Genomic DNA, 25,372 nt, shown 5'->3' with positions numbered 1-25,372 from the left:
AATACCTTGAATGGTTTACTTTGGAAGTTGATTTCCTTCAGTAGTCTAAAGCCTTGCATTTGTGGGATAGATGTGGAGCAGAATGCAGGGCATGGAATGGGACACAACAGCGTGGTGATGTGTTGCAGTGCGGGTATAGGTACAGGTTGGGAATTTTATGCTGGTGCTTGCGAACATGGGTGCCCAGCAGCAGAGAGGGTGTGGTTGTGCAGGTGCATAGGTCTGGAGGCTGGGGCCCTGTTGTGCACTTGTCTAGTGCAGGACACTATGTGCATGCACAGAGCCTAGGGCAGTGGGTCAGTGTTGCGCCTGTGTAGGAGCCAAGGGTTAGAACAAGACCTGCAGAATTTGTGGAAGCAGCTGGCCTCAGGATGGTGGCAGTAAGCCGTGGAGATTGTTATGTAGAGCAGTCTGGGAGGAAGAGAATGTTTACCCCAAATGGTTATGTTAAGTATGAAGAACACTGAAAGATAAGAACTTTGCTCCCTCAGGAAATGCATGCATGCCTATTGACATTCTGTGGTATATAACCAGGATCTGGCTAAGAATAAAATTGTCTGAAGTCTGTCTGAAGTAAACTCAAGCTTCAGACCCCCTGAGCCTGTCTGGGTCTTTCTTTCTTTCTTCCTTTCTTTTTTTTCCTCATCATTCCTTAATATCCTTCGAGCTCCATTTCAATAGGAAGCAACATGCCTGCATGGGCTGGAGGTGCAAGTGTTCAGGCTGTGCAGGTCAACATATGCTCAGAGCAGAAGGGCATGACTGGGGTTGGTGGACATGTGCCAATCTGGGAGGACTATAAGCTGAAGTACACGTGGGCAGAAGTCAGAGGGGAGCAGGGTGGGGTTGCATGACTGTATGTGTTAGAGGTGGGTGTCACCTTGGTATGGAGGTAAGCACCTGTAGCCTTTATGCACTGGCAACCACCTGCAGAGGCAGGGACGAGAAGGCAGGGCTGGGAGGGGTGGGGCAACATTGCACTTTTACAGAAGAGGTGAGTTGGGCTGGAGCAGGTTGATGTACTTGGGGTGAGGGTGCAGAGCAGGTACACATGTGCGGGTTTGGTGGCGTGAGGGTGCTTGGAACATGGATGTGTGGGGTGGGTAATGTGGCTCAGGTGCATGAGGTATGGAGTGAGTCACCATTCACGGGGCTGGCTGCACAGGTGAGCTGGCATGTCCAAGGACTGTGGCTTTGCTTAATTCCTCATACCCATGTCCCTAACCATGCACTTCTGAGGGTTCTGGGCTTCCTTGTTAGGCTCTAAGCACTAGCAGGATGGTCTCTGGTTCTCTACTTCTCAGTTCCTCAGCTTTTGTAACCAGGGCCTTCCTATGTGGTACAGAAGACTCTTCCAGGTCAGTTACACCCTGGAATCACTGTCTCAGTTTCTTTCCCATCCCTTGTCTAGCTGTTTCTTGGAGCAGGGGTGAACTTGATCCATTCTATTCTGCCATCTTCCCAGAATGAGTACATGGAATCTTGAATAGGGAGTGAGATCTCATTGGTTTGTCCAGGTGTGTTGGTTTGAAAGGATGTATGGACACTAGAAAAGCTATGTTTTAATCAAAATCCCACTTTGTAAAGGCAGAATACCCCTATTCAATACTGTGTTTGAATCTGTAATTAGATTATCTCCCTGGAGATGTAACCCAATCAAGAGTGGTTGTTAAACTGGATTAGGGAAGATGTGTTTCCACCCATCTGGGTGGGTCTTAATTAGTTTCTGGAGTCCTATAAAAGAGGAAACATTTTGCAGAATGAGAGATTAAGAGAGAGCAGAGAATGCTGCAGCACCACAAAATAGAGAATCCACGAACCAGTGACCTTTGGAGATAAAAGAGGTAAACACCTCCCGGGGAGCTTCATGAAACTGGAAGCCAGGACAGAAAGCTAGCAGATGACACCATCTTTGCCATGTGCCCTTCTATCTGAGAGAGAAGCCCTGGCTATGTTCACTATGTGCCTTCTCACTTGAGAAAGAAACCCTGAACTTCATCGGCCTTCTTGAATCAGGGTATCTTTTTCTGGATGCCTTTGATTGGACATTTCTATAGACCTATTTTAATTGGGACATTTTCTTGGCCTTAGAACTGTAAACTAGCAATATATTAAATTCCCCTTTAAAAAAGCCATTCCGTACCTGGTATATTGAATTCTGGCAGCTAGCAAACTAGAACACCAGGTTACCGTGATGTCCCAATATATCCCACACTCATTTGGGAAGTAAAGAAAGAAGCATTTGCAAAGTCCTTTCACAGGGCTGTTGAGAAAGAAGGAAATATTCAACTTCCCCATTTGGAGAATGCCTGATATTCTCACAAGCAGTTGGGACCAAATCAATAGGTTGAGCCCTCTATCATGGGTTTGCCACTATGAAGCTTATTCCTGAAAAGGATAGGCTAAGTCTTTCACTCCTAGAGTTCTCTTTTGTTGCTCAGATGTGGCCTTCCTCTAAGCCAATTCAGCTGGTGAACTCACTGCTCTCTCCTGTACATACAAATTAACTACTAGGAGTGTAAATATCCCTGGCAAAGAGGGACAGCTCCTCAGATGAGTGGAATGTGGCAACATGTGATTGAGAAAGTCTTCTTGACCAAAATGGAGAAGAGAGAATAGAGACAAAATGAAGTTTCAGTGGTTGAGATATTTCAAACAGAGTCAAGAAGTTATCCTGGGGGTTATTCTTATGCATTACATAGAGATCTTTTTAGTTTATGGTGTATTTGAGTGACTGAAGGGAAGTACCTGAAACTGTTGAACTGTGTTTCAGTAGCCTTGACTCCTGAAGAAGATTGTATGTATAGCTTTTAAAATGTGACTCTGAATACCTTGTGTCTGATGATCTTTTTTGTTTGTTTTTAATTTTTTCTTTTGATGCTCCTTTTATCCAGGGAATGGCTAGAAGAGTAAAAAAAAGGGATAAAAATAAATAATAGGCAAGGTAAAATTAGCTGGGTAGGTTGAAATACTAGTGGTCAATGACAGAGAAGGGTAAGGTGTATGGGATGTGAGTTTTTTCTTTTCTTCTATTTATTTCTTTTTCTGGAGTCATGTACATGTTATAAAAATGACCATGATGATGAATGTAATTATGTGATGATATCGTGAGTCACTGACTGTACACCATGTATGGACTGTATGTGCATGAAGATTTGTCAATAAAAATATTTTTAAAAAATGACATGGCAGTGAGTTTGCCACACAAATAATCCAGGTGAGGTGCTAAAAACATCTGTAACTGGGAACCAACTGGTAAAGACAAGAAAAATAAAATCCTTTTCTTTTAGCAAAAGTGAACTTGGAAAACAGTGGTCTAGCAGAAAAAAAAATTTATTGATAACATCAACCCTACTCTAGCCAGCTCCAGTAGAAAAACTGCCTCTCCCCAATCCTGTGATAGCAATATCCAGTGGACAGTTGAATTTCTATCCCAACCTGGGAGCAACAAAGTGGTGCAACTTGGCCTTTCATTTCCCCCTTAGGGTCCATGACTCCAAACAGGATACTGAACTGCTACTCCCTTCTAGTGGTGAGGAGGCAATATGAGGTAATCCTTCTCTCACAGGAATGATGTCAGAAGCACAGTACAGGTCTGAATTTCCACCCATTCAGTGCCCACTCCTTCACTGCAATAATGAAGCAGAATGAAAAGGACCTAGTCAGCACTCCAATTCCTCTAACACTGTGGTGTCATCAAGGTTGGATGGGGAGCTGAGCAGCAACACTGTGGCACCAGTCAGCCCTTTGCTATTAATACCATCTCACCTTCACTGGTGTCAGCAAAGCCCATCAGGGAACTTTCCACTCCCACCCAGCAGCAATCACATGGAACTCTGCCCCTTTCTTTCCCCAGTATCAGTTAGGAGAAAGGAGGAAACTGAATCACCACCTGGATCTGCATGTTATACACAAACTAATAAAGAACTGAATGGGACCCAAAGTCACATAACAGACTACTGAACATGTCCAGGATATAATAAAAAATCACTCATCATATGAAGAAACAGAATAGTAACAATGTGAATGAGAAGACAATTACAGATGCCATGACAAGAGACTCAGATATTGAAATTATTTGATGAGGACTTTAAAACAGCACTTATAAAAATGCACCTATTTTTCAGGCACTAGTTTGAGGTCATGATAATAAAAGTAGTAAACAAACTTTCTGCCCTCATGGAGCTTACATTCTAGTGCACATAGATTTTGTCATGTCCACTGTTAACTTTTTCTTAAGTCCTTATGTTACTCATCACTTTTAAAGTCTTTCCTTCATAGACTTTGTTGATTGTGAAATTCTTATTATAAGGATTATAAACCCTTATATTATAGGGTTTCTTTGATGCACATTCTTTTGATAACTGTGAAAATTAGAGCTTTCCTTAAAATACTGGCCATATCCATATGATGTGTTCTTCAACAGAACTCATGACTGAACAACTCTGTTCATACTTGAATCTTAAAACACTACATTTCAACATATTCTCTGTTGTGTGGATACTTTCTGATGAAACTAAGAAACTTAAATTCTGAAGGACAATTTTACCACAGTCATTTCTGTGTATTGGATTTATCACCTTTATGAATTCTCTGATGAACTTGAAGACGTGAACGTTCAGTAAAGCCCTTACCACACTCAAAACATTTGTATGGTTTATCTCCACTATGGACTCCCTGATGTTTTTGAAGATTACAAGCCTGAAGGAAGCTCTTACCACATATGCTACATTTATAGCGTTCCTCTCCCTTGTGGAACCTCTGATGAAGATGAAAATAAGAATTCCAAATGAAGCCTTTCCCACACACTTCACATATGTAGGGTTTCTCTCCTGTATGGATTCTCTGATGGGCATGTAGATATGAACTTGAGCTGAAGGCCTTACCACATGAATCACATTTGTAGGATTTCTCTCCTGTATGGGCTCTCTGATGGTATTGAAGATTTGAACGCCAACTATAGCCCTTACCACATATCTCACATTTGTATGGCCTCTCCCCTGTGTGAACTCTCTGATGAGGTTGAAGTTGTGAAATCTGACCAAAGCCCTTACCACATGTCTTACATTTGTATGGTTTCTGTCCTGTGTGAACTCTCTGGTGAGACTTAAGATGTGAAATTCGATTAAGACCCTTGCCACATATCTCACATTTGTATGGCCTCTCTCCTGTGTGAAGTCTCTGATGAGCCTGAAGATATGGAATGTGAGTAAAGCTCTTACCACATGTCTCACATTTGTAAGGTTTCTGTCTTGTGTGGACTCTCTGATGGGCTTTAAGGTTAGAATTACGGCTGAAGTTCTTACCACACAGGTCACATTTGTATTGTTTCTCTCCAGTATGTATTTTATGATGGGCTTGAAGATTTGAGGCCCTACTGAAGCCCTTACCACACATCTCACATTGATATGATTTCTCTCTGGTGTGGATTCTCTGATGAAGACCAGAACCTTGATTATATACCCTATCACATGTTTCCCAATTGTATGTTTTGTCTCCATTGTGGGTTCCCTCATTGGCCTGAAGTTGTGATGTCTGACCTAAATTTTTATCATACACATCACATTTATAGGATTTCTCTCCAGTGTTGTCTACACAGCAAATGTTAAGATCTAAGCTATGACTGAAGCCCTTCCCACACCTGCCACATTTACAAGGCTTCTCTCCTGTGTGAATAAGTTCATTTGTGGAAAAGAAGTTCTGATTAAACCTCTTAGCACATACCTGACATCTGTAGGTTTTCTCTCCTGTGTTGACTTTCTGATGAGTTTGCATTTGTAAACTCTCACTGAAGCCCTCACCACACCCATCATTTCTATAGTATTTCTCTCCAGTTTGAACACTTGGATGAATGGGCAACACTGAACTATAACTGATAACCTTTCCACACTCAACACATCTATGAGGCTCCTGTCTTATGTGCAATTGCTGATCAAGCTCAAGATTATAGCCAATACCAAAGACTTTTCCATTCTCATCAAAGATTTGCTCTCTCGGGTAGATTAAACTAAGCTGGGATGATTTCAAGTCTTTTTCACAATTATTATGGTTGAATGCTTTCTCTCTTCTGTGTACTCCACAACCATCATGATGATGAGAGATCCTTTTCATGACACGTTGATCATGTTTACACAGTTTACTTCTTAAATGAATTTGATAATTCTGGGACTCTCTCAGACATATTTTCCTCCCCAAATCCCAGGTCATCCTATTTGGAAACTCTGTATATTGAATGCTACTAGTACTCTGTCCTTGAAGCTTCATTACATCGTTCTCATCTTCAGAAACTTGAATAGATTCCCATGCCCATATCTGAGAGGGGGAATCACCTTGTTTTAGTAACTTCAACCTTTTGCATTCAGGATTTATTATCACATCTTCATTTTTGGCTAATTTACTTGTAGATTGTTTCCACATATGCCCACATGTAAGATCTTCATGTAAAATGTATCTTAATGCTACTTCTTGAAGAGTGTCTACTTCATTTTTATTCTTGTTTCCTGGAAGGATAAGTAGAATTCAGAGATCATAGTGTACACAAGGGATTTCTCAGAGAAACAAAGATTTCACATGCAGACCATACTGGAAGACCTATTCAACCACTGGAATGTCCAGTTTGACTTTGCTTTTCCATGTTTATGGAAACAAAGAAATAGTCACTAGGCACTTATCCACTAAGTGTTTAATGGGACTCATTTAGAACTATACCAAGTCTTATATATGTAGTCAAAGTTAGAAATAAGGAGTTTGCATCACAAAAAAAGATGTCCTACAAAGACATAATAGAGGAGAAACTTTACCTCCTCATCCACAAGAATAAACACTTTAAAATCTGTTCCTCTTTTTCTGCAGCAGAATTATGGGATTCATATAATCCCAGCTAATTACACATTTCAAAACAAGTGCTGTGTAGTGCAACCTACATACTGTATGGGTAAGGAAGTACAAAATATCTAGAAAAGCCTGAACTGATTTTTTAGTGGATGCAGATGGATTATCATGGTATGCTAATACTTCCTAAGAAGAAGAGGAGACATCCTCAGAAAAACTGAGAATATATTTGCAAAAGTAAATATCTCTGCTATTCCAATAAGGAATCCATAAGATGACACTTTTATTTCCTTAATTTACTCATTAAATTAACATGTCCATGAGCCATATTTGAGAGAATTTCCCCTTGATTTCAATGAATTTCTAGTATACAATATTCCACTGGTGAACACTATAAACTGAAAAAAATTGGGAAATTCATTCCCATAGTTGACACTTGTGATGGGAGTGATCCTTTGATAATTTTTGCTATCTAACTGTTCCAAAGTTTGGATAAACATGAACGGTTAATATTATTGTCTAGATTTCATAGATATGTAGCTGTACATACCAAAACATGCTGCCACATCCAGCATATAAGATAGCTCCCAATGACTGCTCTAGGTAGTCATACCCTTTAAAGTTCCCTCCCACAGTGTATCAGAATTAGTCTCTGAAATCAATAGACTGTGGCAGAAATGATGGTATGTCACTTCCAAGAGTATGTCATAAATGACTTGAGGCTTCTTCCTTCTGCTCTTGTGATTCTCTTGTTCTGGGGAAAACCAGTTGCTGTACCTTGAAGAGACTCAGGCAGCTCTAGTGAGAGGGCTACTTAGCAAAGATATTCCTGCTGCCAAGACCCAGTGAAAAAATGAGGCTTCTAGCCATGAAGTATGTGAAAGAACCCATCTTTGCAGCATATCCTCCAGCCCCAAACATGCCTTTAAGTGACAGCAGCACAAGTCGACACCCTGCTGCAACGTCATGAGATGGTGAGTTAGATTTAAGTGCTCCTGAATTTGTGACCCTTAGAAACTGTGTAAGAAATAAATATTTGTTGGTGTAAGTTACTTTGTTGTGGTGGGGAGTAATTTGTTCTATAGCAATAGGTAACTAATACAGACTTGGTACTTGGGGTGCTTCATAACAAAAGCCTAAAATTGTGGGAGTAGCTTTGGAAACAGGCAGCAGGGGGAAGCTAGAAAGCCTTTAAGGAGAATGTTAGTGAAGTGCCTTAAGACTCTTTGTAGAAGTCTGGACTTTGAGAAGGCTAGAGAGAAGCAAAAGGGAAGTGAGAAAATATAGTTGGAAATGAGACAAAGGCAGATCCTTAGGTAGTTGCATAAAGGTTAACAACACTGTTGCCTATAGTCATGTGGAAAGCTAAAAAATTTGTTTAATAAACTAGGTACTCTAGCTAGCCAGTGTTGAAGGTGCTGCCTAGTTTCTTCTTCCCACTTAGAATAAAATGTGAGAAGAGAAAATTAGCTAAAGGAAGGACTGTTAAATTAAGGGGACTCAATAATTGCTGGCTTTAAATATCTTGATGATAAATGATGTTACAATGAAGAAATAACATCTGAGTAAAGATTTAATCCAGGGTATTCTCATCAAATATGGTCTAAAAATAAACTTAGGGGCAAGAATGAAAAATTTTTTGTTAAGACTTCAGAAAGATCAAATGTTGTGCTGCAGAATAGTGTTCAATTAGATATGAGGCCCTCTAAAGAGTTCAGTGTACCTAATCCTTTCAATCTAAATGGCATTATCTCTTAGCCTCAACAGAAAGTGGTCCCATCTGTCTGAAGGGCCTGAGGAAGGAGCAAAGGACAGGAAGTGAATTCAGAGAGTTAGTGGGTGTTGGGTTATATAAAGCCCATGGAGGCCATCATAAGGATTTTGGATGTTTCTGAATGAAATGGGAAGGCATGGGACAGTTTTAAGCAAAGAAATAACATCATCTGATTTACATTTTAAAGGACTCCAATGGCTACCTGCAGTAAGCAGGCTAAAGTGGAGGCAGAGTAGCAGAGAGAAAGGTGTTCTAATTAAAGCAGAGTAATTAAATATGGGGGCTTAGGCCAGGTGGTATCCAAAGAGGTGGTGAAAATACAGTACTGGGTTTGTTAATTATAAGGATGTGGCTGTATGGTTCTCACGTGAATGTTCATCCTGAATTGCTGACTCCCTCATTAAAGGTTCCTCTTCTTTCTCCAAATATAATATTATATCTGGTTTGAAGGGTTGAAATCCTGTGGGAAGGAAATGGCATATGAATGAGGTGAATACATCAAAGGCAAAGATTATTTAAATTTCAGTTCCAATCCCATAATTTTCACAAGCTCTGAAGTGGGTTGAATTATGGTTCCTAAGAATAGTTTTCACCTGCAGCCTGTGACTGTGACTTGATTTATAAAAAGGTCTTTAGACATGTAATTAAGATATTGCATGAGATCTCCCTGGATAAGAGGGGGCCTAAATCCAGTGACCATTCACCTTAGAAGAGATTGAGAGGCAGAAGGAGTGAAAAAAAAACATGGGGATGAAAAGGCCATGTAAAGATGAAGGCAGGGAATAGAGTGATGATTCCATGAGCCAAGGAATGCCAGGAGTCTTGAGAAGCTGGAAGGATACTTCTCTAGAGCTGTGGAGGGATTGTGGCCCTGCTGACACATTAATTTTGGACTTCTGGCCTCTACCACTATAAAATAATACATTTCTATTGTTTTAATTTATGTAGTTTGCCATCATTTGTTTGGACAGCCCTAGGAAACTAACATAAGTTCTAAGCGATATTTTTCAAAATTTTGATGGGCATCTTTAGTAAAAATACCTTCTATGTTGTGATCCAGTACACAAATCCATTAATGTAAATCACCGTATCAACAGATCAAATTCTAGTCATTATCTATTCTTAGCACATCTTCCATGCTTTTATTCACAATTTTTGTTACACAATATGTAATTCCTAAAAAGGAATTATATTTCTATTCTATTCTATTTCATCAAACATTATTATGATGCAACTAAAGAATTGATTTCATAACTCAATAATATGTCACAACTGCAATAGACAAATTGTCTCACAGGAATTAGAAAACTCAGATCCCCAAGTTCAGGGAAGCATTTCAAGAGTCCCAAAGTCTTAAACACCTGAGGACAAAAAGTCACCCCAGGGGGATAACATTTAGTGCAGAGGGCTCCTCTCCTCACCCACAGAGAGCAGATTCCTGAAGTTCTCCACCATCACATCTTGGTACAGTTTCCTCTGGGTAGCATCCAGCATCCCCAGTTCTTCCTTGGTGAAGTTGACAGCTACATCCTTGAATGTCACTGCCTCCTGCAATGTGAAACACAAATCAATCTTAAAACCATTGTCCAGTGGGTACAAGGGAAGTTCAGTGGTAGAACTCTTGCCTGCCATGCAGGAGATCCAGGTTCAATTCCTGGCCCGAGCACTTCCCCAGAACAAACAAGGAAACAAAGAAAGGAAAACAAAATAAAAAGTCTAGAAAATATGGCGCTGCAATAACAGGATATTCACATGGAAAAAGAATGAAATGTGATCCCCACTATACCACATACAAAAAAAAAAAAAAGAAAAAAGAAAACACTGCTCACTGGAATAAGGCCAGCACTGAGAAGACAGAACATGTGTGGGAAGCTGTTCTGAATCCTGGAGAACCTGAGTTAACTCCACGTAATTTCCTCTTTCTCTATATTCCACACATGACTTTTCCAAAATCACATCAAAAGTTTGTGCAACTAAAACATAACCTCTGGGAAGAACTAGAACTGCAGGCTGGGGAGCAGTGACAATTCTGGGGTCCAGGGCCAGGGCATTCTGGGCTTTGGTGAGTTCACCACAGGTTTGATCTTCCAGTGGCCATGAGTTTGTGGTGATTATTCCTGCTGTTGCCCAGCTGCCACCACTTCTCCCTCCTTCTCTTGGGTCACCACCACCTCTTCCTCCTCTTGGGCTGGCCTGATTCCCTTCATGCTGCCACCTTCTCCCAGTGTCTTTTCCCCTCACAGAGAATCTCCTCTCGCTGCTGCCTCCTCATTCATCCTCATGCACCATAGGTGGCACAGGATCTAAGACATCATGTGAGGAGCTGGTACACAGCCTCAGGACCTCAGCTGAATGCACAGCTAGAAGGTTGGTTTTCACAAGCACATTCTACAAAAAGACCTGCTAGAGCCATTATTGCACCCCATGCAGGATATATGTACTGTGAGTCTTGTGCTGCCCATGCTTACAAATGAGTGGATCCATCTATTAACCAGAGAATTTTCATCCTTGGGCCTTCCCATCATGTGCCCCTCTCTCAATGTGCACTTTCCAGCATGGATATATATAGGACACCTTTCTATGACCTTTGTATTGATCAAAAGATTTATGGAGAACCATGGAAGACAGGAATATTTGAACACATATCTCTGCAGACAGATGATGAAGATGAACACAGTATTGAAATGCTTTTGCCTTACACAGGTAGTAAAGCCATGGAAAGACATAAGGATTCATTTACCATTACTCCTATAGTGGCTGGAGCTCCAGGTGAGTCAAAAGAACAGGAATTTGGAAAACTCTTCAGTAAATATCTAGCAGATCCTAATAAGTGGTTTTCTCTGATTTCTGCCATTGGGGTCAAAAGTTCTGTTACAGTTACACTTACTGAATCCTAGGGGAAGATTTATAGATCCACTGGACATCAAGATAAAATGGGTATGAATATTATAGAACAATCAGACCCTGTATCATTTAACAATTACTTGAAGAAATTTCAGAATACAATATGTGAAAGACATCCCAGTGGGGTGTTATTAAACGCTATCACAGAGTTCCAGAAGAATGGAATGAATCTGAGCTTTTCCTTTTTGAATTTAACCCAATCAAACCAGTGCAAAATGTGGCAAGACAGTTCAGTAAGTTATGTGCTGGAGCACTCCCAGTCCACTGAAGCTTTGAATCCACAGGGATGCTGCCAGCACATACTCACACTCTGTCTCAATCCCAGCTTTGTCCTAAAAAGATACTGTTCTTGGTTTTGGGGGGATTTGAAATCTCAAACCAATAGAACTTTTTTTCCTTCTTTTCTAGAAGGTGTAGTCCTTCCCTAATTTCAACTAATTAAAAAATGCTTTATTGTTTGGGTCAGTGGAAAGCAGGCAGGCATCAAAATATGATAAAGAAAAAAGGATGACAATATAAATGCACAGTTGTGGCAGACATTTTTTTGAAAGTAACTTGCCAAACATTTCCCATATCCTAAATCTACTCTTTATAGACTTGTGCACATATATTCTGCTTTCAGTATAGTCTTGCAAATTGTATAGAAAGAAAGGTGGAATCTTTTTAGTAAATAAATTGCATTTATAAATGATCTATATTAAATTATAATAAATCTCATTATAGACAATTATGACCCATGTTGTATAACAGATACCATTTACTTTAGTTGATAATAAAAGATTTCACTACTAAAAAAAATGATCCCTGTATATTTAATTTGTTGTCACCCATGAGTACACCTACAATAAGTCCCCTAGAACTGTAACTCTTTAATCACAGAGTACACACATTTCACAGTTGGATAGATACTACCAAATTGTCCAGAACTCTTGAGTCAACTTAGTTCTAACAGGGTCTGATAATTTCCATCATTTCTTTCCCACTCATATATTCACTAAACCTGGGAATGTCACTTTGTTACCCTTTGATAAGGCAAGAGGCCTTCAGTCACCCTTCCTGGAGAGTTATACAAATCATCCTCTGTGTTCTCAAGGCACATGACACCTACATGTGACAACAATCTGTATTAGTTAGGGTTCTCTAGAGAAACAGAATCAGCAGGGAACACTCACAAACACAAGATTTATAAAAGTGTCTAACATGACTGTGGGAACACAGAGTCCAAAATCTGCAGGGAGGGCTGCGAAGCTGGTGATTACAATGGAGGGTCTGGACAAATTCCACAGGAGAGACTTAGCCAGCCAAAGCAGGAAGACAGCCTGTCTCTTCCTTAAAAGTTTTCCAGTAATTAGATTAAACATCACTCATTGCAGAAGACACCCCCTCTTGGCTGATTACAAATGGTATCAGCTGTGGATGCAGCTAATGTGATCATGATTTAATTCTATGAAATGTCCTCATTGCAACAGACAGGCCAGCCCAACCAGACAAACAGGTACCACCACTTGGCCAAGTTGACACATGAACCTGACCATGACAGGGCACCCCTTGTCAACATGGCTGCTATACATATCACCTTAAACCATATGTAATTTCTAAATAAAAATCAATAAAACACACAATTTTTCTTTCAGCTGTCCTGCATATAACTGGAAACACATTAAATCTCTCCAGAATAGGGTGCAAGTCCTTGGGTAATATTCATTCTTAAACTTGATATCTTACAACTTAAATAGTATAACCTGAACAAAACAGCATTACAGTCCTTGTTTCTGTAACTGATCATGTGGTCAAAGTTCATATTTATCACTACCTTCTTCCACTACCCATTTCATGTTCCCTTTACCCTCAGCAAGCACTTCAGCTGGCCATGGTTCTTTTCCTGTTGGGGTGACCCAAACCTTCATTCCTGAATTTTATGGGCCACTGGTAGTCCTGCCTGGATAGGGTTGTTGCAATTTTCCATTGATTTTAATCACAGGGTATGGTAGTACTAAAAGACGCCCTAGAGGATCCTCCTATATTCTGAGAAAACTTTTCTTTACCTCCATTGTGTAGTTGCAGTTCTATTTCCCCCTGATAGTCAAGGTCAATCACTTCAGACAGTAATATAATTCCCTTCTTGGCCTGTTGATCCAGGGGCATGAGTAGCCCAAAATGACCAGGTGGCAGTCTTAGATTCCAGTTCAATGGAATCATTGTTGTTTCTCCTGGTGGAAGCACTCCCCCTTTTGGAACTAAAACCTGTAGGCCAACAGAGCCCAGGGTCACAGGGACACGAAGGAAAAATTTTCCCAGTGGATCACTAGGGTTAACAGTGAGTGGTGCCACTCCAATTTCCACCCCTTGGTTCCTGGACCCATGAATCCTGGCTATGGGAGAAACAGCACCATACAGCGGATGCTGACTCAGAGCATATACAACTTCTTGCAGAACCTTACTCCAGCCATTCAAGGTATTGCCACCTAGTTGGCACCATAATTGAGTTTTCAAAAGGTGATTCCATTGTTCTAACAATCCAGCTGCTTCCGGATGATGGGGAACATGGTAAGACAAGAGAATTCCATGAGCAATGGGATATTCTGCACTTCATTTGCTGTGAAGTGTGTTCCTTGATCAGAAGCAATGCTGTGTGGAACACCATGATGATGGATAAGGCATTCTGTAAGCACATAGATGGTAGTTTCGGCAGAAGCATTGTGTGCACAGAAAGCAAACCCATATCCAGAGTATGTGTCTATTCCAGTTTGAATGAATCGCTGCCCCTTCCATGAAGGGAGTGCTTCAATGTAATCAACCTGCCACCATGTAGCTGCTTGGCCACCTCAGGGAGTGGTGATATATCAGGGGCTAAGTGTGGGTCTCTGCTGCTGGCAGATTGGGCACACAGCAGTGGCTTTAGCCAGGTCAGCCTTGGTGAGTGGAAGTACATGTTGCTGAGCCCATGCACAACCTCCATCCCTACCACCATGACCACTTTGTTCATGAGCCCATTGGACAATGACAGGAGTTGCTGGGGAAAGAGACTGACTGGTATCCACAGAATGAGTCATCTTATCCACCTGATTATTAAAACATTCCTCTGCTGAAGTCACCCTCTGGTGCACATTCACATGAGACACAAATATCTTCATGTTTCTAGCCCACTCAGAAAGGTCTATCCACATACTTCTTCCCCAGACTTCTTTGTCACAAATTTTCCAATTATGGTCTTTCCAAGTCCCTGGCCATCCAGCCAAACCATTAGCAACAACCCCGGAGTCATTATACAAATGCACCTCTTGCCAGTTTTCCTTCCAAGCAAAAGGAACAACCAGGTGCACTGCTCGAAGTTCTGTCCACTGGGAGGATTTTGTCTCAGTACTGTCCTTCAAGGACTCCCCAGAAAGGGGTTGTAGTGCTGCAGCTGCCCACTTTTGGGTGGTACCTGCATATTGTGCTGAACCATCTGTAAACCAGGTCCAAATTTTCTCTTCCTCAGTCAATTCACTGTAAGGAACTCCCCAAGAGGCCATAGCTCTGGTCTGGGAAAGAGAAGGTGATGTGGCAGGAGTGCAGGCCATGAGCATCTGGGCCACTTTATTATGTAACTTACTTGTGTCTTCAGGACCTGCTCTGGCCCTATCTCATATATACCATTTCCATTTTACAATATAGCACTGCAACCCATGCCAAACTTTATGGCTTGGTAGGCAACACCCAGCTCATGATAGGCAACTCAGGTCTCATGGTAACTTAGAGGCCCATGGACTAGTGTTCAGTCTCTACTAAGGCCCAGTAGCAGGCCAAAAGCTGTTTCTCAAAAGGAGAGTACTTATCTGCAGCAGATGGTAAGGCTTTTCTCCAAAATCCGAAGGGTTTGCATTGTGATTCTCCTATGTGGGCCTGCCAAAGGCTCCAAACAGCATCTCTATTTGTCACTGACACTTCTATTGGATCTGATGGATCATACGGCCCAAGTGGAAGAGCAGTTTGTACAGCAGCTTAGACCTGTCACAGATCCTCCTCTTGTTCAGATCCCATCAAAATTAGCAGCTTTTCTGGTCACTTGATAAGTGGGCCAGAGTAGCACACCCAAATGAGGTATATGTTGCTGGTACACTCCAAAGAGACCAACTAAGCATTGTGCCTCTTTTCTGGTCATAGGAGGGGCCAGATGCAGCAACTTAACTTTCACCTTAGAAGGGATATCTCAACATGCCCCACACCACAGGACACCTAGAAATTTCACTGAGGTGGAAGGCCCCTGTATTTCTGTTGGATTTTTCTCTCATCCTCTGACATGCAAATGACTTACTAATAAGTCTAGAGTAGTTGCTACTTCTTGCTCAGCAGGTCCAATCAACATCATATCATCAATATACTGGACCAGTGTGATGTCTTGTGGGAGGGAGAAATGATCAATGTCCCTGTGGACAAGATTATGACATAGGACTGAAGAGTTGATATACCTCTGAAGTAGGATAGTGAAAGTATATTGTTGACCTTGCCAGCTGAAAGCAAACTGTTTCTGGTGGTCCTCACTAATAGCTATTGAGAAAAAAGCATTTGTCAGATCAATAGCTGCATACCAGGTACCAGGGGATGTACTGATTTGCTCAAGCAATGATACCACATCTGGAACAGCAGCTGCAATTGGAGTTACCACCTGGTTGAGCTTATGATAATAGCTCACTGTCATCCTCCAAGACCCATCTGTTTTCTGCACAGGCAAATAGGAGAGCTGAATGGGAATGTGGTGGGAATCACCACCCCTGCATCCTTCAAGTCCTTAAGAGTGACTAAGTAATCTCTGAAATCCCTCCAGGAATCCGGTATTGCTTCTGATTTACTATTTTGCTAGGTAGGGGCAGTTTTAGTGGCTTCCACTTGGCCTTTCCCACCATAATAGCCCTCACTGCCTGAATTAGAGAGCCAGTGTGGGGATTCTACCAGTTGCTCAGCATGTCTATTCCAATTATACATTCTGGAACTGGGGAAATAACTGCAGAATGGATCCAGGGGCCCACTGGACCCACTGTGAGATGGACCTGAGCTAAAACTCCATTGATCACCTGATCTCCTTAAGCCCCCACTCTGACTGGTGGACCAGAGTGATGTTTTGGGTCCCCTGAAATTAACGTCACTTCTGAACCAGTGTCTAATAATCCCCAAGGCACAGTTCCCCTGGCAAAAGGCTATCAGTCTCCTTGGGGAAGGCTTGGAGGAAGATTAACAGTATAAATTTATGGCTGTGTAACAGGGTTCTCTCCAAAGGGTCCTGGCTGCCCCTTCATTCAAGGGGCTCTGGGTCTGTAAAATGTCTCAAGTCTGGAAATTGATTAAGAGGCTATGCCTCTGTGTTTTTGTAATTCAGGTTAGACTTCTGTTCACTTGATCTAGAACACTTTTGTTTATACAGCTCAAACAAGAATTTAGTAGACTGCCTTTCTTTTGTATTTCTAGGTACCCCATTATTTACTAGCCAATGCCACAGATCTCTGCAAGTCATATAATTTTGACTCCTGCTTTGAGTTTCCTGTCTATTATAATAGCCACATCTGTGCTGCCATCTGACTTCTGCCAACTCAGGATGCAGTCATCCCCATTGTGTTTAAGGATTCCAGCTCAGTGACACCAGTTTCCACAGTAATACCTGACCTTCAGAGAAGTGCAACTACAGAGATTTTCAGGGATGATGGCACTAGTCTCACAAATTTATTTCTCACTATTCTGGTAAAAGGTGCAGCCTCCAGACATTCCTGGGGTGTAAGAGCAGGCTTTGTATGATAAATCCACTCTAACATTAAAATCTCACTAAGCCTCTGGATCCCCTCATCTACATTATACCTGGGCAGTTCTGGCATTTCAAGCTCAGGTAATGTCAGCCACCTTTTGATCCATGTTTCAGGCAACCATCCAAACAAACTGTTAATACCTTTTCTGACCCCTCAAGCAATAACATTGAATGCATAATCTCAGCTTAGTGGGCCCATATCAATAAATTCAGCCTGATCCAGCCCTATATTCCTCCCACCATTATCCCACACTGTTAAAATCCATTGCCACACATATTCCCTTAATTTCTGTCTATATAAATTGGAAAACTCACACATTTCTTTTGGTGTATAATGTACTTCCTTATGTGTAATACTTTGTACCTCACTTTTAGGGGCCTGTTGGGACTTTAGTCTAGTTATAGGTCTGGAAGAAATGAGAGGTGGTGGGGGTGGGTCATGAAAAGAATTAGAAATATCTTCCAAGCCACTTGCTTCCACACCTTCATTTGCAGTTTCATCTGGTGAAACAGGATTAATGACTCTAGGGCTAATCCCTTCAGGAGGAGGTGGGTGGCCAACTCCTCAAGGCAGGCTAGAGGTGGGGCAGTTATGTCCTCAGGGCAGACTATTACATGGTTATCTAGAGAAGACTCTGAGGGTTTCAACTTCACCCCGAACATCATCATCAATCCATACGTCACCATCCCATTTTTCAGGGTCCCTCTCCTTTCCAATCAATGCCCTCACTTTATTTGCAGACACCATGCAACATTGAGATTTCAGTTTATGTTGTAAAGTTCCTACTCTAACAATAAGAATCTAGTCTGATTTTTGGAGATCTTAAGTCTACGGCTACAGGAAATAAGATTTTCCTTCAGGATACTCATAGAAACTTCTACATCTGTCAGACAACATTTAAATTTCTTTGTTGAAGCCTTGAGTCCATCCCTTTCATTCCTTAATGCATCCAGTGTATCCAACATCTCTATATGTATTATTTCCACAAAACTCTATTAAGGTGGCAAAAACATTATCCCCCAGAACCTGGTTTCATACAAGTGACACATTAGGAGAATTGAATGGTGATAGTTTCACTATCTCTTACCAACTCACTCCATGGATTGGGAGTGCCATTCTGATTATGGGAATCAGAGTCCTTAGTGCCTTTGAGCCCAGTCAGAGTAGAAAACCATTCATAAAAATCCATTTTAAAGATTCTGTTTCTTAGGAGCCACTCCTGGTACCACGTTGTATTAGTTAGGGTTCTCTAGAGAAACAGAATCAACAGGAAACACTCACAAATATAAAATTTATAAAAGTGTCTCACATAACTGTGGGAACACAGAGCTCAAAAATCCATAGGGCAAGGCTGTGAAGCTGACAATTCTGATGGAGGGTCTAGATGAACTCCACAGGAGAGGCTTGTTGGCCAAAGCAGGAAGAGAGCCAGTCTCTTCTGAATCCTCCTTAAAAGACTTCCAGTGATTAGATTAAGTATCACTCACTGCAGAAGACACTCCCCTTGGCTGATTACAAATGGAATCAGCTGTGGATGCAGCTGATGTGATCATGATTTAATTCTATGAAAGTCCTTTTTGCAACAGACTGGCCAGTACTTGCCCAACCAGACAAACAGGTACCACCACTTGGCCAAGTTGACACATGAACCTGACCATGACACCATCTATAAGAGCACTGAGAGGGTTGAAGCTAATATCAAAGTTTCTCAAAACACAATACCTCAGTTTAATTCCAAAGCTCTGCCTCTTACCAACCATGTGATCTCAGACAAAGATATTCCTTAAACTCTCAATTTCTTCATCTGCAGAAAGGTACGCACCTCAGAAGATACTCTACAGATTAAATAAAGGCACATAAACTCCTTAGAATTGTGCTGTTCATTGTAGTAGTTACCAGCAACATGTGGCTATGTGCATTTAAATCAATTCAAAATGAAATGAAATCTAAAATTCAGTTCACTGGTCACATTAGCCACATTAATCAAAAGAAGGCATGTGTGGCTAAATCAATATAAAAATGTAATCAGACACCTACTACACTAGCAGCAACCACACTCCTAGGCATTTATCTCATGGAAAGAAAAATACATCCACACAAAGACCTGCACATGAGACCCTTCCAATATCAAAAATTTAGAATGCTCTAGCCCAAATAACCCCAATGAGAGGTATGGAACGATCAAAGGTGATGGTAGAATTATACATAGAAGATAGAACTTAACAAATGAACACGAATGCTGAATCATTGAATTGATGTCTCTTTTAATCTTCAGTATTTTAGAGCAGCTAGAAGAAAAAACCAAAATTTGTGAAATTGTAACCCATGTCAAAGTCTGAAATATGTTCTAGAAAAAATTGTGGTGCTGTGCTGGGAAATTTATGGCTTTTTTTTGTATATATGTTATTGTTCACAAAAAAAAGAAGGAAAAAAACCAGTCAATTGTGATGATAAAAAAGCATTTAAGCACTCTAACCTCCTATATTCTGGAGTAGCTAGAAGGAAAAATATGAGAGGATCATATGGTAGCCCATGAGAAACTCTGAGATCCATCCTGTAACCACTTTTTGAAGTGTTCTGAAAACTATTGCTTTTTTATTTCTTTGCTTTGTATATATGTTATACTATACAATAAAAAAGCTTTAAAAAATGAAAAACAACATAAAAACTTGTGCATGACTGTCTATAGCCACTACATTTGAAATAGTGAAAAACTAGAATTTATCCAGGTTCTTCAGGGTTAAACAGACTGTGGCACCTCAGACTATGGCATACTATTCAGCAATAAAAGGAACTATTGATACATGCAGTTTGGATGGCCTTAAGGACAATATACTGAGTGAAAAAAAGCCAATCTCAAGAGTTTACAAATTGTTTAATTCCATTTGTATAACAATTTCAAAATGACAACATTTTAGACATGGTCAACAGGTTGGTGATTGCCAGGGATAAGGGATGGTGGATGGAGGAGTATGGGTGTCAGTATAATGGGGTTACAGGAGGAGGTCTTTGTGGTGATGAAATAGTTTTACATCTTGACTACAAGTGGTAGTTATACAAATCTACACATGTGCTAAAATGACACAGAGCTGTAGATGCACATTATACCAACATCAATTTCCTGGGTTTGATATTGTACTATAGAACCTTAAGATGTACCTATGGGGGACACAGGGTGGAGGGTACATGGGGTTTCTCTCTACTATCTTTGTACCTTCTCTTGAATATCTTTTTAGCTTTAATTGTAGTTGCTCTAGTACTACATGATATATACATATTACAGTCTACAGTTGTCAACATTTTATCAGTTCAAGGGAAGTCTAAGAATCTTACTTCCCTATAACTTCCTTTACACTATTCCACTTAAAATTTTCTTAAATATTTCCTCTACCTACATTTAGAAACACATCAGTTAATGAATGTTATCAGTTTTGCTTCAACCAGGAAACTAGAAAAACTCAAGACTAGGATAGTCTATGTATTTAACTCTCTTTTTAACCATTCCATTGTTCTTTCTTCCTTCTTGAAGGCCCAAGCCTCTTTCTGTTCTCATTCTTTTCCATTTAAAGACTTCCTTTAACTGTTCTTACAGAGCAGAGAAATAGTTCACTGGCAAGCAGTATGATACTGTGGTTTTGTTTTAATTTCATTTTTTGATATCTATAAATTTTTGCTCTACCACGTGTGAACAGAAGATGATACAAACCAATGCTAAAAACAAAACATAAACCAAACACAAAAACAAAAAAATAAAGTAAATAAAAGCAAGTAACACACACCTAACAAATACCTGTTGTCCTATTTATCTTTCACAAAGAAGAAAAAACAATGCATCTAATCTTTAGAAAAGAGATGTCATTTTAAGAGATAAATTTGAAACTCAATTTACCTGAAACCTCGTCATTTTCTTTTGCTCCTTTGGAGGATTTAAGATTTATAGTATTTATCCTTTTGGATCAGGCTTCTTTCAGTCAGCATTATGTCCTCAAGGCTCATAAATCTTGTCATGTGCTTCAGGATGTCATTTCATCTTACTGCTGCATAATAATCAATCATATGCATATACCACATTTTGTTAATGGGTATTTGGACTGTTTCTATCTTTTGGCAATTGTGAATAATGTTGCTATGAACATCAGTGTGCAAATGTCTGTTTGTGTCACTGCTTTCAGCTCTTCAGGGTATATACTTGGTATATACCAAGTAGTGTTATTGCTGGGTCATAGGACAACTTGATATTTAGTTTTCTAAGGAACCACCAAAATGTCTTCCATAGCAGCTGCACCATTATACATTCCCACCAGCAGTGCATATGTGCTCCAATTTCTCCACATCCTCACCAACATTTATAGTTTCCTGTTTGTTTAATAGCAACCATTCTTATAGGTGTGAGGTGGTATCTCATTGTAGTCTTGATCTGCATTTCTCTTATAGCTAATGAAAATGAGCATCTCTTCATGTGCTTTTGAGCCATCTGTATTTGCTCCTCAGAAAAATGCCTATTCATATCTTTGGCCCATTTTATAATTAGGTAGTTTGCTCTTTTCTTGTTGTGTTGTATGATTTCTCTATGTATACAGAATATCAAACCTTTGTCCAATGTGTGATATTCAAATATTTTCTCTCATTGAGTTGGCTGCATCTTCACCTTTTTGACAAAGTCTTTTGAGGTGCAGAAGCATTTGATTTTGAGGAGTTCCCATTTATTTATTTATTTTTCTTGCTTATGCTTTGGGTGTAAAGTTTAGGAAGCTACCTCCTATTACTAGGTCTTGAAGATATTTCCCTACATTTTCTTCTAGAGGCTTTATGGTGGTAGTTCTTATGTTTAGGTGTTTGATCCACTTTGAGTCAATGTTTGTATAGGGTGTAAGGTAAGGGTCTTCTTTCATTCTTTTGGTTATTGATAACCAGTTCTTCCATGCCCATTTATTAAAAAGACTATTTTGACCCAGTCCAGTGGGTTTCAGGGCCTTTGTCAAAAATCAGCTGACCATGTACAAAATTTATATTATGACTAGTACATTTCCTAATATAACTTATATGGACAGTTTAATTGAACACCATAAGTACATAGACCCTTGAATAGGGCATAAGATTTTTTAGGTTTGTCCAGAGTGATGCCCTGATAAATCCCAGAGTGATTTGAACAGTGAATAAAAAAGTATTTGCAAGGTTCCCTTGAGGGAATGGTGAGAAAGGGGGAAAATTCTACTTCCCCATTTAGAGTATTCTTGATATTCTCACAAGCAGTATGGACAAGCCCATAAATAATCTGAGCCCTCAATCTTGGGGTTTGTTCATATGAAACTTATCCCTGCAAAGAAGAGACTAAGCCTACTTAAAATTAGACTTAAGAGTCACCCACAGAGCACCTCTTTTGTTGCTCAGATGTGGCCTATCTTTCTCTCAGACAACATGGTAACAAACTCACTGCCCCCCCCCACATGGGACATGACTCCCAGGGGTGTAAATCTCCCTGGCAATATGGGACAGAAATCCTAGAATGAGCTGGGACTCAGCATCAAGGGATTGAGAATTTCTTCTCATGAGAAAGGGGTAAGAGAAAAATGAGACAAAATAAAGTGTCAGTGGCTGAGAGATTTCAAACAGAGTCAAGCGGTTTTCCTGGAGGTTATTCTTATGCATTTTATAGATCTCCCCTCTTTAATTTATAGTGTATTAGAGATAGAGGGAGGTGCCTGAAACTGTAGAGCTGCCTTCCAGTAACCATGTTTCTTGAAGATGAATGTATAATGATACAACTTTAGCAATGTGACTATGTGATTGTGAAAACCTTGTGTCAGATGTTCCTTTCATTTATAATATTAACTGATGATTATAAAATAAAGGTTAAAAATAAATAATAGGGTGAACAAATGTTAAAATAAATTGAGTAGATTAAATACTAGTGAACAATGAAAGGGAGTGCTAAGGGATGTATAGAAAAAATAGGGGAACAAAGGTTAAAATCTATTGAGTAGATGGCAAAACCAGTGGTCAATGAGAGGGAGGGGTAAAAGTTTTGCTGTCTGAGTTTTCCTTTTTTCTTTTTATTTCTTTTTCTGGAGTGATGCAAATGTTCTAAAAAAAGATCATGGTGATTAATATACTAATATGTGATAATACTGTGAGCCATTGATTATATACCATACACAGAATGATTATACATTAAGAATGTTCATGTTTGTATGCTGCTTCACTTTGATAATACAAAATAAATTAAATTAAAAAGCATCAATTGACCATAGATTTGGTAGTCTATTTCTGTACTCTTAATTTGATTCCATTGGTCAATACTTCTATCTATGTGCCAGTGCCATGCTCTTTTGACCACTGTGGCTTTATAATAAATTTAAAAATCAGAAAGTGTTAATTCTCCTACTTCATTCTTTTTTTAGGATCCTTTTTAACTATTCAGGATCTCCTTCCCTTCCAGATGAATTTGGAAACTAGCTTTTCCATTGTCTTCAAAGTAGGTTGTTGGAATTTTGATTGGTACTGCCTTGAATCTGTAAATCAATTTGGGTAGAATTGACATTAAGATATCAATTTATATTTAACCTTCCTATCCATGAGCAGGGACTATCTTTCCAACTATTTACATCTTCTTTGATTTCTTTTAGCAATGTTATGCAGTTATCCATGAACAAGTCTGTTACTTGTTAAGTTCATTCCTAAGTACTTGATTCTTTTAGCTGCTATTTTGAATGGAAGTCTTTCCTTAACTGAATTCTCAGTTAGGTCATTGCTTTTGTGTAGAAATGTTAATGATTTTTGCACATCAATTATATTCCTCCACTTTTGCTAATTTGTTTATTAGCTCAATTAACTTTGTTGTATATTTTTCAGGGTTTTATACATGATGGCTAAAGAATACAGGTGACTGAAGGATGCACCAACTTGAGAAGTAGATTGGTGAATGATGGTGTATACATATGATCAGATATTGTGCTATTACAAAAAGGAATGATGTCATGAGGCATGCAACAATATGAATGAACCTGTGGGACATTTGGTGAGGCAAAATAAGCCAGAAATGAAAGAACAATTATTGTATGGGCTCCTTTAGAAAATGATCATAAGAAAGAAAGCAAGGGCCTAGATTGCAAGCTCTTATAGCAGCCACATTTTGAGTCTAGACTTGTAATTATTATTTCTGGATTTTGATACAATATTTTTTATATCTATAATCTGGTATTTAGAGATAAGAATGAAGCTGATCAGGTCAGGATTAAGGTAATTCAGAATACAAGGGTAAGGAAAACATTGTCTATATTCTAGAACTGCACCTACTCTGTGAGACCAAAGGAAGAAAGGTTTATTTTGTCTGAAACCTAAATTTTCTGTAGCAGATAATCTAACTCAACCTGTCTGGATAGCTCATTTCAACAACTGAAATACAAGGAGCTCAGAATAAGAATGAGGGCCTTCAATTCTGTATAGCTTAATGTAATGCCTGGATACACCCTAGAGTCCATTAAGCAGATAAGTAAAAAGTATCAGCAAATTCCCTTGAGGGATGGGAGAAAAAATGTGGGACTATTAAACTTTACCATCAGGGAATCCCATGATACTGTGCCCATCATTAGGGACAACCAAATCAAAAGGCCAAGCCCTTGATCTTGAGGTTTACTCTTGTGAAGCTTATGTAGTTATGCCTAAAAGTTAGTTTTGGAGGACCTCTTTTGTTGCTCAGATATGGCTTCACTGTTTACACCCAACTCTGTAAGTGAAATCATTGCTCTCCCTGCTACATGGGACATGACATCCAGGGATGAAATTCTACCTGGTGGTGTGAGAGATGACTCTGAGGGAGGAGTCTGGCCCTGGCACAGTGGGACCAACAACTCCATCCTGACCAAAAGAAGTGTAACTAACAAAGTATCAGGGGCTAAGAGAATTAAAAAAGAGTTGAGAGCCTACTATGTTAGTTACTCTTAAGCTAGCTTCAGTGAGACACTGCTACCTCTCGTAACTTGCCAAACCCCAGCCAAAGCCATTCCAGCTAATCCTAAAGAATATCTAGGGCAATATATAAGATTCTACAAAGTTTTCATGCTCTAGAGTAACTTTCCAGAAACCT

General features: G+C 39.8%; 1 protein-coding gene and 1 pseudogene across 4 annotated transcripts in view; one reads left to right on the top strand and one right to left on the bottom strand.

The window, feature by feature from the left end:
- LOC143659032 (uncharacterized) overlaps nucleotides 1-25,372 on the bottom strand; it is a 146,173-nt gene that overhangs the window by 90,317 nt on the left and 30,484 nt on the right. For 2 of the 4 annotated variants that reach the window (XM_077131537.1, XM_077131536.1), the window contains exons 2-4: nucleotides 10,027-10,153; nucleotides 8,973-9,065; nucleotides 2,917-6,500 (exon numbers count right to left, since the gene is read on the bottom strand). In XM_077131537.1, coding sequence (XP_076987652.1) covers nucleotides 4,555-6,500; nucleotides 8,973-9,065; nucleotides 10,027-10,153 — 2,166 coding nt within the window. In that variant the 3' untranslated portion in view covers nucleotides 2,917-4,554. Of the gene's footprint in view, nucleotides 1-2,916; nucleotides 6,501-8,972; nucleotides 9,066-10,026; nucleotides 10,154-21,175; nucleotides 23,063-25,372 lie in introns of those variants that run through there. The other 2 variants (XM_077131538.1, XM_077131528.1) reach the window with 2 other exon arrangements.
- LOC143659033 (uncharacterized) lies at nucleotides 10,931-11,777 on the top strand (annotated as a pseudogene).

This window comes from Tamandua tetradactyla, chromosome 16 (genome assembly GCF_023851605.1).
Source record: "Tamandua tetradactyla isolate mTamTet1 chromosome 16, mTamTet1.pri, whole genome shotgun sequence".
NCBI classification, from domain to species: Eukaryota; Metazoa; Chordata; class Mammalia; order Pilosa; family Myrmecophagidae; genus Tamandua; species Tamandua tetradactyla.
This window is presented reverse-complemented; position numbering and strand designations above follow the sequence as displayed.